This window comes from Rhyacophila brunnea, unplaced genomic scaffold (assembly GCF_057557595.1).
Source record: "Rhyacophila brunnea isolate RB1 unplaced genomic scaffold, BYU_Rbru_1.0 scaffold_7, whole genome shotgun sequence".
NCBI lineage: Eukaryota > Metazoa > Arthropoda > Insecta > Trichoptera > Rhyacophilidae > Rhyacophila > Rhyacophila brunnea.
Window position 1 is genome coordinate 2,453,270 of NW_028233339.1, and position 17,694 is coordinate 2,470,963.

The 17,694-nt window shown below is 36.9% G+C and overlaps 1 protein-coding gene across 1 annotated transcript in view; it reads left to right on the plus strand.

Annotated features, from left to right (window-relative positions):
• Nucleotides 1–17,694, plus strand: part of Smg6 (Smg6 nonsense mediated mRNA decay factor) — a 202,786-nt gene that overhangs the window by 43,923 nt on the left and 141,169 nt on the right. Inside the window, exon 14 of the mRNA XM_085957911.1 lies at nt 3,033–3,178. Coding sequence (XP_085814037.1) covers nt 3,033–3,178 — 146 coding nt within the window. The remainder of the gene's footprint in view (nt 1–3,032; nt 3,179–17,694) is intronic.

Sequence of the window (17,694 nt, forward strand, 5' to 3'; positions counted from 1 at the left end):
TTGATATATGCTCATAGGCCTGTTGCGAAGGCTCCCTTTTGCACGTATGTGCAATCACAAAGCGTAGCAACACTTAGGCAATCATCGATCCGATTATAATCACGATCCCGCGTAATTAATTTTCATTTCAATTTCGATTATTAATATCCGCGGTCATTCCGCGCGCGGCGTTTCCGAATCGGTATTCTGGCAGCTTTCCTGCTCGCACATACGACGGCGTCTCTGTCGTATGTGTAGAAACCGATTTCGCGATACAAATTTTCTCGCTTTGCAGTGACAGAGCCCCTCTCGCTCGCGTGTATGACGGCATCACGCTCACGCACGACGGGAGAATCGGATCAATGATTTTGGTCGATCAAGGAGACCACGTACTGGAATAAAGTGCGGGAAATCTTTGATCGGCTAGGTATGAGTATGTACTAAGCAATTATTACTGCCTATATGTTTGGTTGACGGAATGACATCCGTCAACTAGTCGTAAGTATGTGCCTGCGGCGACACCGAGCTATATTAGTTGTTAACGTGAGAAAGATTGCACGACCGATACATTTATATATTAGAATCAAGTAACTTCCCCGCGTAATATCGTTTTATATTAAGCTTTTATTTTGTAGTCAGATTACCAATCTACCGAGTTCATGTTTTTAGACCAACGTCAAGTAGGTATTCAGGCCGTCGGGACGCCTCAAAGTTGAGCCCCCCGACGGTAGTTGGCCGAAAGATTGATATGCGCTGTCGTAGGCCTGGTGCCACAAATATGCCAATTTAACCACTGGCATATGACGCCATATCATCCAGGCTAACTTTGTAGTACTCTTGTTTCTGAGTGAGAGGTACCTTCGCCCCGCTAGAGCCCGGAAAGCCGGCCGCCGCGCGAACGCCCCTCCCTCAGCCATGAGGAGCGCCACCACGCGGGGGGTGTGCTGTATCGATAGGTAATTCAACCACGAATCCGTCGATGCCTCGCACGCCTTCGTAGGTGCGGTTTTCGTGGGGCTGGCCCAGAAACAATGCAGTATTGCTACAGCAATTACACGATCTCAGTACTCCTAGGTACTCGAAGGACGTACGTGACGAGTGAGCGACGCTGCCCAGCGGCGAGCGCCGACTCGCGCCTATAATTTTTCTTAGTCGGCCCTTACGTAGATGTCGCGGGTAATTAGTCATTGCACAATTTCCGCCACTCTCGTAAGGAAACCGTTAATTAATTTTGTCACCCGAAAAACGTTGAGCTAAGGGATGAAATCGGCCAGATTTGCATATAAACCCAATATTTTTAAATTCAATATCAGTCTTCGCTTGGATTTACGACCCTGAACCTGCGAAGGTCAGCGGCGTAATTTTATCCATATATTTACATACAAGTCCCCAGGACTTGTGAGGAAGTGTGCGCCAAGGTTCGATACCTACTGGTCGACCCCTCTACCTTCATACCTACTGTCACTCTGACAGATCGCGAGTGTCAGTCAGCGACTTAGACGTTTTATTCGCGCATTTTTTTTTGTCTTTGATTATTGGACTCGGTCCTCAACCTTTATACAACAAGGTCCCGTGCTCGCGCAATCTCGCTAGTGTTAACGTAGTGATAATAATAAGGCATTAAATCTTAAGTTATAATAATAAGTGTTCTCTGACTTTTCTTCGATTAATTAAATTAGACATTTCGATAAACATTGTAACTTTATTGTGGTTATGGTGCTAATAAATCAGACTATAATATAGAACTTTGTGTTTCAATAAGTATAAACAGTGCCTACCTGCTCTCCATCATCTGAATGTACCTCCACTCCAGGCCCGGAGCTAGCCGAGGATTCGGAGGCCTACAGTAGGTATCAATTTTCATAATTTGTCACGGTCGGCAGATACAAAGCATAAAAATATCCAAGTTACACAACGAGTCACATTTACTTAATTTTATAGCGCCTGCACACGTGCATGGATTTACTGGTACCAATAGTGCGTATTTTAAACTATCGTGACAATAAATGTTTACACGTAAAAGTGCGGACTGTCTCTCCAATTTCATTCTTCAAGAGTAACCGAGACGCGATGTTGTCATTTGATGGTACTATTTGATAGGTAGTGAAAATCGGTTAACCCACCGCCATCTTTAGATTAATTAAGCCTGAGCATAATTTTTTGCACAAGCAACGAGTGGTCCACTTTTCAGCTGTCAAAATCAGATCCCAGATTGATTCGCCCTTTCTCGTTTCAAATTGAATTATAAAAAATTCTCAAATCAAATATATGAACTATCAGTGTTATTTATAAATAATATACATTCTTGTTATTCATCAGCTGTCAAAGTCAGACTAGTCCTTCACACAAAAAACCGGTGGTAATATCGATTTCCAAAAAATATGTAGCATTGCTCTATGCATTACATTTGTAGAATGTGTGTTAATGCTAGTGTATTATTTATCATTTAACTCATCGATCCAAATCAAACCATTCCCTGTGTGAAGACGACAGACGCGTCAGTATGAGCACTCTATAGAACAATGACAGGTCATCTATAGACAACAACGGGAGGGGCGGAAAAAGTAGGACCACTCGTTGTGAATGTATCGGCTTTCTACTTGAGTCGGCAATGGTTAACCTCAAAATGAGTATAGTTCGTTTTTTTTGTCGGCAGGTTCGCCACTATCGTTCTTACTGAATCGAAAAAATCCCTACTGTCGCATGAAAATTCAGAAGCTTCCAAACTTTTTTGATTCATGTATGCAAGCTTGCAACTGCAGGATAATACATGTTTACCCATACATTTTCTTGTTATGGCCGCATTAATACTTATTGTCAACAGTAAGTCCATGCATGTGTAAACGGCGTATTATACCAAGTAATATAGTTTGGACAGCGTGTTATTAGCCATTGCCTACTTTCATGCGCACGGGACGGCATCAGATCTGCATATGTACCTTATTAATTGTTAACCGGTGGCCAATACATCCCCGAAACATACCGGTCATATATTCGTTATTAGTATAAATAGTCATATGAAATTAAATGTGTTTTTTTTAATCTTTGTCTAGCATGGAGACGTTTTCGGAGAGTGCTGCGGTAATGCTTCGCCAGTTCCGGGCCCTCCTGCGTCACTCCCCGCTGCCCATCAACTGCAGTCGCCTGCTGCAGCTCACAGCTCTTAACGTCTTCGCCATCGAGTCTGCTCATCTTAAAAGTAAGTCCTCTTTCTCCCCACTCTTTACAAATCTTTGTTATACTGTATCTTAAAACCAAGTGTGGGTCGGTTGTTGTAATACCTACCTATATGTAGTGTTATAATCTCATCACTGATTTCAAAAGCCTTCTGTTTTATTTTAAAGGTTTGCAGGTAAGTAAGTGTCAATAAATTGATATTACAGTACAAATGAATAAATAGCTCTCACTGCACCCTCTTCACCCTCTTGATTATGTTAATTAAATGCAATCCGATAGTAGTGATTCCCGACCAGGATTTCGCGAGAATTTGCTATAGTTTGCGTATTTAAGTAAACCGCGCCACCCTTTTTTATAAAATGTTTGAAATTTTAACTTAGTTAGATACGAGTTAGTATTCGCAATGTCGTGTTCGTTGCTAGTAAGCCAGGCGTAAAGTAAGATTAATCGATTTTTCTACACACAACTGCAACTAATATTTTATCGTGTTAACCAGCGCATCTATTCTATACGGTGATACACAATACTGCTTTCGGCCGCTACGGCAGCTATCTAGGGTAGGTTTGTATGGATTAGCACTTCTTGTAACAATTGCAATAAGTTAGCCGTCTAAACCTAAACCATTGATGTATATCAATGGTCTAAACAAACAGTCAAAACTGTCTATCTCGCTCTGAAATTTAGCATGGCCAAGAGAGGTGCTGTTAAAACATAGCATTTATTGTAACAATTACAACTACCATATTGTAATTGTTACAATAAGTGCTAATACGAAAATATGAAAAACTACCCTCGATAGCTGCCGTAGCGAAAGCAGTCTTGTGTATAGAATAGATTCGCAGGTAAGGATTCCCTGAGACTTTTCAAAATACAGAAACGGTTACTAAGGCTAATGATTAAATTAGAAGCAAGCCATTTCGCATTGCAGAACCATTTGTAGCAAACATAACACGTTTTTCCTATGAGATTTTTTTTGTGATTTTACCGAGGCTTTGACTGCGACTCGCTGTCATATCGCCTCTTCTCTTCTAGAAGGGGATCCGCCGATCAACTTGCTGTCACTGTTTTTAACTTTTGTGTCCCTCTAATTTCTACCTGACATGCCTCTAGTTCAGTTTTTGAAGGCCCTGTAGGGCCTTTTCTTTAGACGCCAGTGTTTTATGCACCAGGATCGCTACTCCTCCGTATCCATCCCCTCTGTCTTTTCTATACATCTTGGAATCTTTGAATGAGAAGTGAGATCGACTAATAATTCAGACCTCAACCAAACTCAAAATTGTCTATAGATGAAGTATCCTTATTTAGAATATTTGTCTGCGCATACAATATTATTTTCTTACGGCTACCAGTACAAACAACTGAAAAAATGTTAGAATCGCCATTAAGGCCATACCTCAGCTGAGGCATGGTCTAAAAAGATCGTAACTATGCGACCCGCGGATTGTGCTAATAACGCGTGCCGAACGGAACATAATTCGTCATAAAAATTCAACATGCGTCCATTTAGTGTTATGTTTATTGTTATATCAGTAGTAATATTAATAATATATTGATTGACATGTTTTCTTTTTCGAGTATTCGAGTACAGGATAACATTTTTTAGTCATCTTTGCACGATATAAGAATATATTCTTACGATGCCATCACAAAAAAAAAAAAAAAATCGACGTGCTCCCACCTCGAATGCCGCTCGCCGATTGGCGACTAATGCGAAATGTCGTCCCACCTATTGTTGAAAATTATTTGTCGTTTCACTTATGTATGCTTTTTTTAATGTTGTAGGTAATATAGAAAGTTTACATGAAAAAGGCCAAACTCTCTTCTGTTTGAATATTTTCGCGGTGTAGGTAGGTAATGAATGCTATTCTTTGGACTGGCCGGAGGATCGAAAATAACGCTTTCGAGATCGCAATCAATAGGATCCTCCGGAGTGCATCGGATGCGTTATGCAAGCGCCTTTCCTCCCGGCCCTCCCCCAGCCCCGAACCCCGCTACCCATCCTCTTTTACCGACGCTCGATGCAAATTGCATTTTTATGCAACCTCTTTCACTACACAGGTCGGGATTTAATACCTCCGAGTATATTGAGAATAATATTTTTTTTAGTTATGTAATGTTCTGTTTTGATTGTGTAATGCAGTGATTATAGTATATAAGCAAGGTCGTCATAGTAAATTAATTGTTATGCAATTTATATAGACTTACCATACGTTTGACGACCCCTGAAGTGCCGGTCGGTTTGTCATTATAGTACCTACGTATTACGAATCGACTCACAATAAATCGATAATTTAAGAAAATCTATATATTGAGACACATAGGTACATATTAAACTGAGGTTTATTATAGATGCCGTCATACAGATGCGAAGGGTGGAGGTAGGCTGTTAAGATCCGCCATAAATAGTGTACATTAAACTTTGCTAGTCAAACGCATTTGTTGTTATTGAACCGAGACTACAATTTATTTACAGATGGTATTGGTTAGTTTTTAAAATTCATTTAAACCGTGAGAAAACCAAGTCATAATTAAAAAATACTCGTCTATCTATAAAATATCTAAAATTATGAAACTAAATCATACATAACTTGGGATATTTTGTAAATAGAATTATATTTTTTAATCTATCATAGTTTGGTTTAGGCAGGGCTTAATGAATTAAAAAAATGTGTAATAAATATTATGTTTTCTAAATCCAACGAAAACAAATAAGTATGAATGAAAAAGTGTGGACAATTTTGTCGTATCGCCCAAAATATTATATACCAAAACTATTATGGTTTGGTTTAGGCAGGGATTAATTGATTTTTAAAAACTAACCAATACCATCTGTAAATTGTAGTCTCGGTTCAATAAAAACGAATACGTTTGACTAACAAAGTTTAATGTACACTATTTATGGCGCATCTTAACAGCCTACCTCCACCCTTCGCTACGCCGGGCGTCACATAATACAACACGAATTGTGTGAATTTTTGTTATTGTTATGACAGTTCAAAAATGAGGTTCTCGAATTTTTTTGTTTTGTCTTTATCTTCAAGCATTCATCTCAATAATGTTGTAAAGGAAAAAGGGTTCTGTATTCAGCCCATTCCACGGTAACACAATATGTAACTCGATGGATCAACATAATATAAAAATGTGTACTATAGAGACACCAAAACTACACACATTTGTGATGACTGGACAAATCGATTTTCCTTTATGATACGTAGAAATTGGGTGACGATATGGATGTTGTTTTCTTTCGTCCCGATTCAGCCCTGCGGCCGCACCGCATAATAGCGTGTTTGCAGATGCAATGTCTAATTTTAGCTCGCAGGGACTCTCGTCGCCTTTGAAGCCTTCCTTTTTCTCAACGAACTTGTAATCGGGCCGGGGCCGACCGCTGAGCTCACCATATTACGACAACCTGGAGAATCGCCAGTCATTTCGATTGTCTTCGTCTTCGTCCGCCACGCGAGGCCGTGGAATTATAGCAGACCACAACATCGCTGGGGATGGTGTTGTCGTACGATTTCGTAAAACTTAGCATTTGTTAAATGACAAAGGATGGATAGATAATAATATGAGGCGCCCAGTATCAAAGTGGGCCAAAGGCACTTTTCAGCGTTATTTATTTACATTTTAATGCCAAAAAATTCTTTATATCAATATCTACCATTCTTACATATTACGAGCAGAACCTATGCTAAATCGACTTTTAAAATATACCTAAATGAAAATCAAAACGGCCAAAGTCAATATGGCCGCCATTACACATCTTTCGTTTGCAAGACCTGAAAGATCATCACTTATTATCAAAAACGGCCTAAAACTAGTATAGAACTAGAATAGTCAGTATCAAAAGTAGCCGAGAGCATATTTTAGATGTCAAATTGAGCTTAGTAAAGTTACACTTAAATTTACTATTTAAAAGTATTCAGGAAAGGTTATAGTATATTAAGAAACATATTATAATACTTCAATATACGAGGGTGGGTCAATAATTCCTTAGAAAAAAGCATTAAAACAGTTTTTATTTTTGTTTTTTTTTTTATTTCTCAACATAATCTTCTTGGAGCTCAATACACTTGGTAAGACGTTTCTCAATTTTTTTTAAACCGTCAGAAAAATAAGTTTTCGGAAGGTCCTCATAATAAGCATTTGTCCGATCGATGACTTCTTCATTTGAAAAAAAACGTTGTCCACTTAGCCATTTTTTTAAGTTTGGGAAAAGGAAAAAGTCACTGGGGGCTAAATCTGGCGAATACGGTGGGTGGTCGACCAATTCGAACTTCAATTCTTCAATTTTAGCCATTGATCGTAAACATGTGTGAACACGGGCATTGTCCTGATGAAAGAGGATTTTTTTCCTGTTTAAATGAGGCCGTTTTTCTTCAATTTTGTTTTTTAGCTGGTCCAATAAAGATGCATAATAATCCCCTGTTATTGTTTTTCCTTTTTCCAAATAGTCAACGAAAATAATTTCACGTGCATCCCAAAATACAGTAGCCATAACCTTACCAGCTGATTTTACGGTTTTCGCCTTCTTTGGACATGGTTTGCCTTCGCAATCCACTGCTTTGACTGTTCTTTCGTCTCGGGAGTATAGTGGTGTATCCATGTTTCATCTACAGTCACAAAGCGACGAAAAAATTCATCCGGATTTCGTTGCATGAGCGACAACAGGGCTTTAGAGGCCACCACCCTATTGCGTTTATTGTCGACTGTGAGCAAACGCGGCACCCATCTTGCAGAAATATTTTTCATGCCCAATTTGTCATGTAAAATAGAAATGACGCTACCTTTTGAGATCCCTGTAACCTCAATTATCTCACTCAACTTTAATCTTCGGTCACTTAACACCATATCGTAGATTTTATTGATCATTTCTGGTGTAGTCACCTCTACAGGACGTCCTGAGCGTGGTTCATCCTTTGTTGATGTACGACCACGTTTAAATTCATTTAACCAGTTATAAATAGTTGCAAGTGAAGGAGCAGATATGCCGTGAACTAAATCCAACTCATTTTTTATTTCCTTTGCTGTTAACCCTTTTATATTAAAATGTTTAATAACAGCTCTAAACTCAATTTTCTCCATTTTCCATTTTTCCATTTTCCACAAGCAATTTTTTTTTTTAAATGTACGAGAAACACACAACAACCCGACCAATCTGATTGAAACTTCGCAGCATACTGAATCGGTAGTGCCGCTGCATGAAAACAAACCGCTTACAGTACTAGTCGCGCCACCTGTCGGCTTTTCTAAGGACTTATTGACCCACCCTCGTACATTGTCAAAAGTATAACTACAGTTTTCCGCCCTTCCTGTAAAAAACATCAAGGTACCTTTGGCCCACTTTGATACTGGGCGCCTCATATACACTAACCCAATTAAGTAACTCATTATAACGTAATATCGCCTGTACAAGTGCATGGATTTACTGACAGCAATAGTGCGTATTTCAAAGTATCGTGACAATAACTATTTGACAGGTCGTAAAAATCGGATAACCTCAGAATGAGTGCCTTCGTGGTGTCATTCGTTTTTTTGGCGGCAGGTTCGCCACTATCGTTCTACTGCGCAGGCGCGGATCGAAAAAATCCCAACTGTCTCATGAACATTCAGAAGCTTCCGAACTTTCTTGATTAATGCATGCAATCTTGCAACTGCAAGATAATACATGTTTACACGTACATTATATTGTTATGGCCGCGATAATACTTACTGTCGGCAGTAAATCCATGCATCTGTAAACGGGGTATAATATTATAAGTATATTGTGTATAAAATGGTATGTATAACATGGTAATTATATATTTTTTTAATGTTGAAATTTAGCCAAATTTACGAACGAGCCAATTTAAAACTCCATTAGAAAGTTTTACAGATTTTTTTAAATTATAAAATGTCATGTGTACAATAAACTACTTAAATATATAATGGACGCATTGACATAATTTGGAAAATAGCTTCAATCTATGTAATAAAATCTGGCTACATTTTAATTTCATATTAATAGCGCTTAAAATAATATTATTTTATAGTATTCAAATAATATTTTAAGTGATTATTTAATCTTTATTCACGTGACGGTAAAAGATAGAGGATCATAATGATACAAATATATTATTTCCTACAAAGTTTACCGACTGTTTAGTCATAGGCCGTTAACATAGCTCGTTTTCTTCATTTTGTATATTTAATCGGCACCGAATTGGAAAGCGTCTAATGTAGTGGATATGGACAGGTGGAGAGAGTAATTGAAGGAAACCAGGACCTATCCTGGGATGTCACGATTTTGATGGTAACTGTAAGTTTTCTTGGCGTTTTGGCTCATCATTAAGATGAATTGATAGTTTTTACGTGTTAATTGACTTCGTTACTTACAAAAATACTCACAAAGATTTACGTTCTGAAGGTGTTGCCTAAAGCCTTTAATCGAAGTGGTTTATTTTGGTTTGCGGCAAGATCGCGATGCTTAGTACACCCTCCCGTCGATATCATAAATAATAACAATGCATATTTCATCGGACGGTTTGGTGCGCGAAATATTCAGGCACTGGCCTCCTGCCACGCTCTGCCAAAATCGAACGTGGAAACATGTTATTAGTTCGGGGGGCTTCGACCCCTCCCCGAAACTCCTGAGAACCTTCACTGGCCATTATTAACACTTTGTTCGCTCTATGTTATTAAATGCGACCTGCTCAATGAATCAAATACATCGGTTTGGGTCAATTTTAATAGGGATGAAAATACAAGCGAAGGGATGGGAGATGTGAGAGGTCTATAATATTTCCATCGGTAGGCAGAAGGTTTAAGAAAATGATTGTAAGTTGTGCTTGCTATCTTATTGGATAATTTATTTATTGTGGAACAACGTGACACCTTGTCAGTAGAGTAAGTATACGTTTTATAACTGCACTTTTTGCATTTTTTACTACACTGGTACGCCTCTTTGCTTGATTACCTCGCATAAAATTAGATCGAATGATATTCAATTTTATTAATATATCTAGTAATAAATAAATAAATATGTAATATAATATGTAACAAAAATATTTTTAGAATATTACATATTCATTCTAGCGCCAGAGTGCAAAGTTATGAAGTATTACTCTACCTAATATAATAAGTTCACTAGACTTCGACTGCCATATCGAGACGTATACGTCACTGCGGCCGTTTCTGGAACTAAAACCATTACTATTACACTGCCAGCATGTAAAAAATGCGCGGCGTAAGAAGCCGAACAGTATATTATTTAGTTTTTGGGAAGTCACCATATCTTCTTTGATCAACGTTTGGGGTTGGTTCCACAGGCTGTTCTCGAGAGATAAAACGAATATTTGTGAGAAAAATATTTTAAAACGACGATATCTGCGTATTTGTAGGATATATTTTTTACTTTGTTTAATCTGAATGCAACGTTTCCAAATCGTTTTTTCTGACCATGTTATCAAGATTATACAAAATATAAATGCCACCATAAATATTAACTTCTTAATTTAAACTACAAGGTTCTATGTGATTATTTTTGACAAAACAAACCTAACAATGATGTAGTATTAATTCTAGGGTGCCTCATTGTTACTTTTGTTTCGTCAAAACTAAAGCACCTTGTGTTTCCTACACTCGCGGTTTGCTCGGTTAAAATGTAAGGTAAGGTATTTTGGCAGTATAGGTAATTTGGCAGTAGTTTTTGAAAAAATGACTGTTAAATAACCTATCGCTATATATGCTTCAAAGACTCACTGATAGATGGAAAAATATCTAATAATATTAAAATAATTTACAGACGACGATTATCACACGCGTCTTCGATGGTACAAAACAGTAAAGCGTTTGTCTTGTTGAAACATACGTATTTTGTTGATTTCAAAGAGACCTGTCTTATTTCATTTACTGTAATGTCATGACTTTTACAACTGAAATCAATTTATACTAGTGCGATTAAAAAATAAACGTAGTTTTTTGTTATGAAACTATTTTGAATGTAACATTTAGTGTGTTGCTGTGATTGCTTAGCTAATAGTGTGAAAATATTAACTTTTTAACTTCAAAATTATAAGTGCCCGTTATAATAATTTTTCAAAGGTAAAATTTTATTGATTTTATTTGATTTCTAGATAGTATAAAATACTGTTATATGTATTACGACATATTTAATGATATTTCATCACAATTAAGTTAAATAAGACTATTGCCAAATTACCTATCATGCTTATACTACACACATTTGCTATTTTTTTTTCAGCATAACAATTTTTTTTTTGCCTAATTCTAATAAAATGCTGAACTATTTGAAGAATGGTTGAGATTTTTCATACCCAGTATCTCTCAGATGTCAGAAAGAATAGTATTACGTCATGTATTCAGTGTTCGTTTTGCTATGTTCCTTATAATGTACGCTGCCAAGACGAGTCCACAGAAAAAGATATTTTCATGTGTGATAAGTGCAGTGGATCCATGAATTCGGATAATGATAAATAGTAGTTATAAACGAAATAATATTTTAAATATTTGTATGCTTTATCATAGTGCCAAATTACCTAACCACTATTGCCAAATTAAATATCCTATTGCCAAATTACCTAGTCATTGATGATACATTAATAAGTTTAATATTACGTTTAAACAAATAACTTTATCAATATTTTCTTCTACTCATACATTTTTAACATTATAATCTTTATGTGATTCCTTAAAAAGAATAAAACTTTTTATTTTAAAGTGTTCATTTTTTACATTTACTCAAAATACTGCCAAATAACCTTACCTTACCCTACATGCATACCAAATACGTAAAAAAGGGAACAATCATTATAAGTTGTTATTATATTATAATGAAACTCGTTTTGTACCTAGAGTATCTTAATTAACGTACAGTAATAACTGTTCCTTTTTATTTGAGCATAACTGATTACTTACAAGTTAATTTTTCGTTTATTTCCTGTATGTACTGAAATTGCAAAAGAAATGTTCTATAGAATTCGCAATATTTTTTTCCCTGCGCAGGCAATACTTTAAAGTTCTCATTATATTGTGATGTTAAAATATCCTTTTCTGAACGTCCGTCGGACAGCGATCACGATCTGCATTGTGCGTAAATGCATATTCGGTTTGGTGGTTTTTTTTGTATGAAAAAAAGACTGCCATAATTCTCGCCTTTCGAAGGAATGCAATAAATCAAAAACCACTGTAGGTACAAGCCTGTAGTATCAGACCGCGGGCTGTTGAACTGATCGACATTGTATCACACTGTTATCTTTTCTGCCAAAAACCAAGGCCGGATTACGGCACGGGTTTTACGAGCAACAGATTAGAGGCCTCTGCCTGCCATCTGGAGGCTCTCAAGGCATATTTTCAATAATCAATCGGCACTATAACATATTGTGGATCTTGGCAGCAATTGCCTTCAATTTCCTTTGCATGTCTTCAAGTTCTCTTCCACCATCTTAGCCACAGAAATGCGGTGTTATCTTCCCTTCCGGTCTATTGAAGTAGAGCATTTTGTGTGGTATTATTGCATGAGTCGACAGTGAGATCATCGTAATATTATATTCTCTTTCTGTAATATCCTGGTTGCCATTATTGTATCTATCATGTTTAAGAGGATTTACTCGGATAGTCTTGAGCTTAAATTTGCATCAGACATTTTTCACTTTAAGAACTTTTTTGGGCATTTTGTTTAATTTAAACATAAGCATGAAACACTATAAGGTTGTTAACCACTCGCACGTGTTTTTTTAAACGATAATCTGACTAGACAAGATGAAACAGCTAAAGAATATACTTAGATCCGGCACTACGACTAAAGATTTGCCCTCATGGTAATTGACAGCGATGTTCTTGGGAACTGACAATTTACTGGCGTTTTCTAGAAATTTGTTTCCAAAAAAATATTCAAAGTAAATGTTTGAATTTTAAATGTTAGTTAGGCCTGTACACATATTACTGGGTAGGGCTCACAGTATCTGTAGCCCAGGGGCCTACAAAGTCTTAACGCGACCCTGCCTGTAACCTATGTATTTACATTATGGTTATAGGTAGTATACATATTTGACAGTGTAGTAACACTATTGCCTGTACTAAATATTAAATAAATAGCATTATTTCTGGTCAAATCAATTTCCGAAGCCATTTGCTCGACTGATTATGTCCTTGCTCAGGATCAAATACACATTTGAATGTGAGCTGCACGATTCGATTTCGAGATCCACGGGGTGGGGGGAAGGCATTCTGCATTACATTTATGAAACTAATATCGGTAGGTACTTGTAGATAATATTGATTGCAATACCGAATGAAAATACTAATACCTAATAATTATTGAAAATAATTGGAAAAAACAGAAGTAGGTATCTACCAATAAATATAATATCTATTTATATGTAAAAAATCTCTTTCTTCTTCTTATTGTGCTTCCCATTGTGCTTCCCATTGATTCATTGTGCTTCCCATTGATCTTTCCTTGAATGACAAGTTGGGGAATGCTGTATTTTTGTCCTCTCTCTTTAACATATTAATATTTTATAGCATGTGTCATTGCTGGTCACCAAGGACGATGAAGGGCCACGGAAGTAAACCAAACATCGCGTAACCTACCAGTCCTGTTAAGCCTTTTATGTTAATTAATACATTTTGTTTCCACTGTCTATACCTAATATATCGGTGTTGTCTGATTTTTAAAACCAGTATTTCGGTATCGATAAATACTGGGATATCGGTTTTTAAATACCGGTATTGCAATCCCTAGTACATACGCTTAATAACTTGCCATACTAACGCGAGTCACTAACATTTTATAATTTGAATCAAAATAATCGATATTGTTTTTGTATAATTATAATATTATATTAGATGGAGAGGTGCATGTTGGGCATCACGCGAAAGGACCGTAAGAGAAACGAATGGGTTAGGAAGCAGACAAGAGTACGCGATGTAATAGCGGTCAAACAGCTGAAATGGAGATGGGCGGGGCACATTGCTCGCCGAAAGGACGGCCGCTGGACAAATGCCGTCATCCAATGGTACCCAAGGGGTACGAAACGGCCACAGGGTCGCCCTAAAAGCCGCTGGATTGACGAACTGGTAAAGTTCGGCGGAAATACGTGGCAGCGAACAACACAGGACCGAGAGAGTTGGAGAAAGCTTGGGGAGGCCTTCATCCAGCAGTGAATTGACCCCGGCTGATGATGATAATATTATATAAGGGAAATGGAAAAAGTTACATGAATTGGCAAACACGACCTCGTTTTGATGTTTTACTGCCATTTTATTGAGACATGTAACCTATCTAGATGGCAAAATTTATTGATTTTCACCCGAAGGACATCTGGCGGTGTAGACTCAAGGCGGCTTGGTTTTCACGAAAGGGTGCCGATAAGATTGATAATCATGGTGGATTTTGACAGGCTTGTGGTTATTTTAAATATTGCTGCTGTCTTAAAGGTTTTTAAATATTGATTTCTCCTTGTGTGGTCTCAATATTGCGAAGTTTCGCTTCATCATTTAAATTTAAACGGAATTAGAGAAACTTTTGAAACAGGAGAGACAATTTTGTGATATTTCGCACATTAAAGATCCGTTATTTTTAGTGATGTATCTACATACCTCCATTATTATTCTTATATATATTCTTTGTTTTTCGCTATTTCTAGTTTTAAAATAGTATTTACTTTTTTTAATACCCAAAACGGTTTTTTTTTTAAATCTTTCTTTTTATTTAAGTTTGAGTTACTGCTGTTTATCATTATTATAGAGAACAAAAAATACAAATTTTAACATGGTACCTAATACTTAACTCATTTTCACATAATTTTGACTTACCGATGTATACTTCTTACTTACAGATAATTAACACTGGATGTTATATAATATTGGATATCCAGATTCTCTGAATATGGTTGAAAAATAATCTGATTGAATGCATTGTTTGTAACGAAAATAGTAGGTTGCTACAATCCCATTTTACGCGATTACCCGTCGAACCAATGGCGGTTTAGTCATTTATTTAGTGGAAGCCAGCGGCAAACAAATATCTGATATACTGGATTATTTATTTTGTTCGGTTAGGTTAGGTTATCATTATTGAATTTATGGATTTTGCCGAAATCGGCAATGAAAAATACCGCTGTGCCCGCCTGGCTTCCAGTAAACAGAATTGTACCAAAAAAACTTTAAAGCTTGTAATAGTTAATTAATGCAAAGCGTGCTTTCAATCTCTATGCGGTTCTGGAAAATAAAGCTAATGAATGGTACACGTGTGAATTTTGCTACAAATGAATTTGCAATGCGAAATCACTCGCGGTATTTTTTCGCAGTTGCGATCTAACAAATCAGAAATATCTACAATGCATTTTCACGACTTACCTACCATTGGTACTTATTGAAAAGTTAGAAATAGTCACATGTGTTGTGTTTTTCTACCTTTTAACAGTCGATAGGTAATATAAAACCTCTGTCTGCATGAAATTAGGTAGAATATATCGATTTCTAATATTATATCTACAGACAAATCGAATAGGTACCTATGCAATTGTATGTTTTTAAATGCGACTAATTTTTATTAAACTACACATTTATTGTGCATTGAGCATGAGGCAATGTCATGGTATCCCTTTTCCACCAAAGTGTAGTGTAGTTGAGTTCGGTTTCGTTGTGGTTTTTACGCCGCATCGTGCTGTACGTATTGTGTTATTGGTACGCATCTACAGGCTAAATATATTGAAAATAATAATATTTAAAATGTAGTGTTGTGGATATAAATGCACTGACACGTATTTTAGTCACTTACGTTTTAAAGAACCTTATAAAATGGAAATCATTTTTTATTATTTTTACCTTTTAAAAAATTTAAAACTCGTGTAACTTTTACAAACTATCACAGTTCTTCAGATTTGGCAAAAAAAAGATACAAATGCTATGGAACTTAATATTACTTATTTGAGGAAAAGATATTTTGAATGAGATTTGACTTACGTTTAACCAATGAAGGAACACAGAATTTTTGAAATTTTAGGAAAAACAAAAGATTTAATGTCTTGATTTTTAGTATAGATTCGCTTAATAATACCTACATCTACAATATGGAATACAATGTGATGCGAAAGCCTCGTTATTCAATGATAAACTGTGTATGGGAATTGGTGATATGTTCGCATGGTCAGAAACAAAACTCGCGTAACAATTTGAGATTTGTGTCATATTATATTTGCGTGTATTCTGAGACAGAGTAAAGATATTAAAATATGGCTGTCATTGTAAATTCTTCTTTCATTTTCCACCCTTAAATACTCGACTTTCCAGACGTTGTCTCTGCCGTGAAGTCTTAACCTTCCAATAGGTCCCTTCCCACGAGCCATGTGAAGTTGTCAAGCGTCGTCTTTCGAATTTAAGAGCCATTCAATCGTCACAGATTTTATAGTTCGCCAATGTACCGGATTCTCCATTCTCCCACCGTTCACGGATCCATGAATGCTCACAGATTTATACCTGAAGTACCTGTCTCAGCAGTTGTCACTGGTATGGTCAAGGATTCCTCTGTAGAATTGTTGTATACATAAATCACTATTTTCGTTTTTCTGTGTATATTTCTGGATCTTAGAATCGGTTGGATGGAAAACGAAGTTTTATTCTCTGTAACCATTTGTTTTTGATGACTTCGATGGACTCGTTGTTTTTTAACGAGCCATGCTCCTTCGATTTTTTTTTAAATTCCTTCTTTCACCCAGTCACGCGCTAGCGTTGGGGCATAGGGTTGCCATGCCAGACCTGCAGCGCGTATGTCGCTTTTGTAGCACTGCTGAAGGTGAGGGATGGTCGGCCACGGCGACGGAACCCTTGAGGTTGTGCCACAAGGATACGAAGTGCCGCATTCTCTGTTAAAAAGAATTAGGCACCTTTAAAAGCGATTGGTGGCTTAGCGTAGACAGTTAAAAAAGTCATCTTTAACATTTCTTTACGAGGAATCGTGAATAGTTCATGCAAGCATTGATCCAGAAAAAAATGGTTAACATTTCCATTGAAGGAATTGATAACAAATCACTTAACTTTTTAATTATTTCGAATGGCGGCGGACCAATTTATATTTTTTTCTAAAATAAACTGCCAACAATTATTTTCCACCATGAATGACCCTACTCCTAATTGTTATTGTCAGTGTCGTCGTATAAGTTTATGCGAGATAATTCCTTTATTGAAATGACGCTACAGCTTAAATCGAGCCTTGGTTTACTTAATTCTCCTTCTATAATTCCCAGTAGTCTCCAACTAGTCTTGCACTCCAAGCAGCGTGTCCTCTGACTTCATCGATCCAGCGGAGCCGTATTATTCCCACCTTTCACATTGCACCTTGACGTTTGGTGAGGATCCTTCTTGGAACCCTTGTTTAGCATACAGTGTACGTGTATCCGCTTCATTCACTTTGTCTAATTCTGCAGGTTTCTTGCGTGGGTCCAAAAATCTTCCTCAGACTGTTTCTTTCAAAGGAATTCCACGTTTCGCTGTCATATCTACGTATCTTATGACAGTATTATCGTAGAGATATTT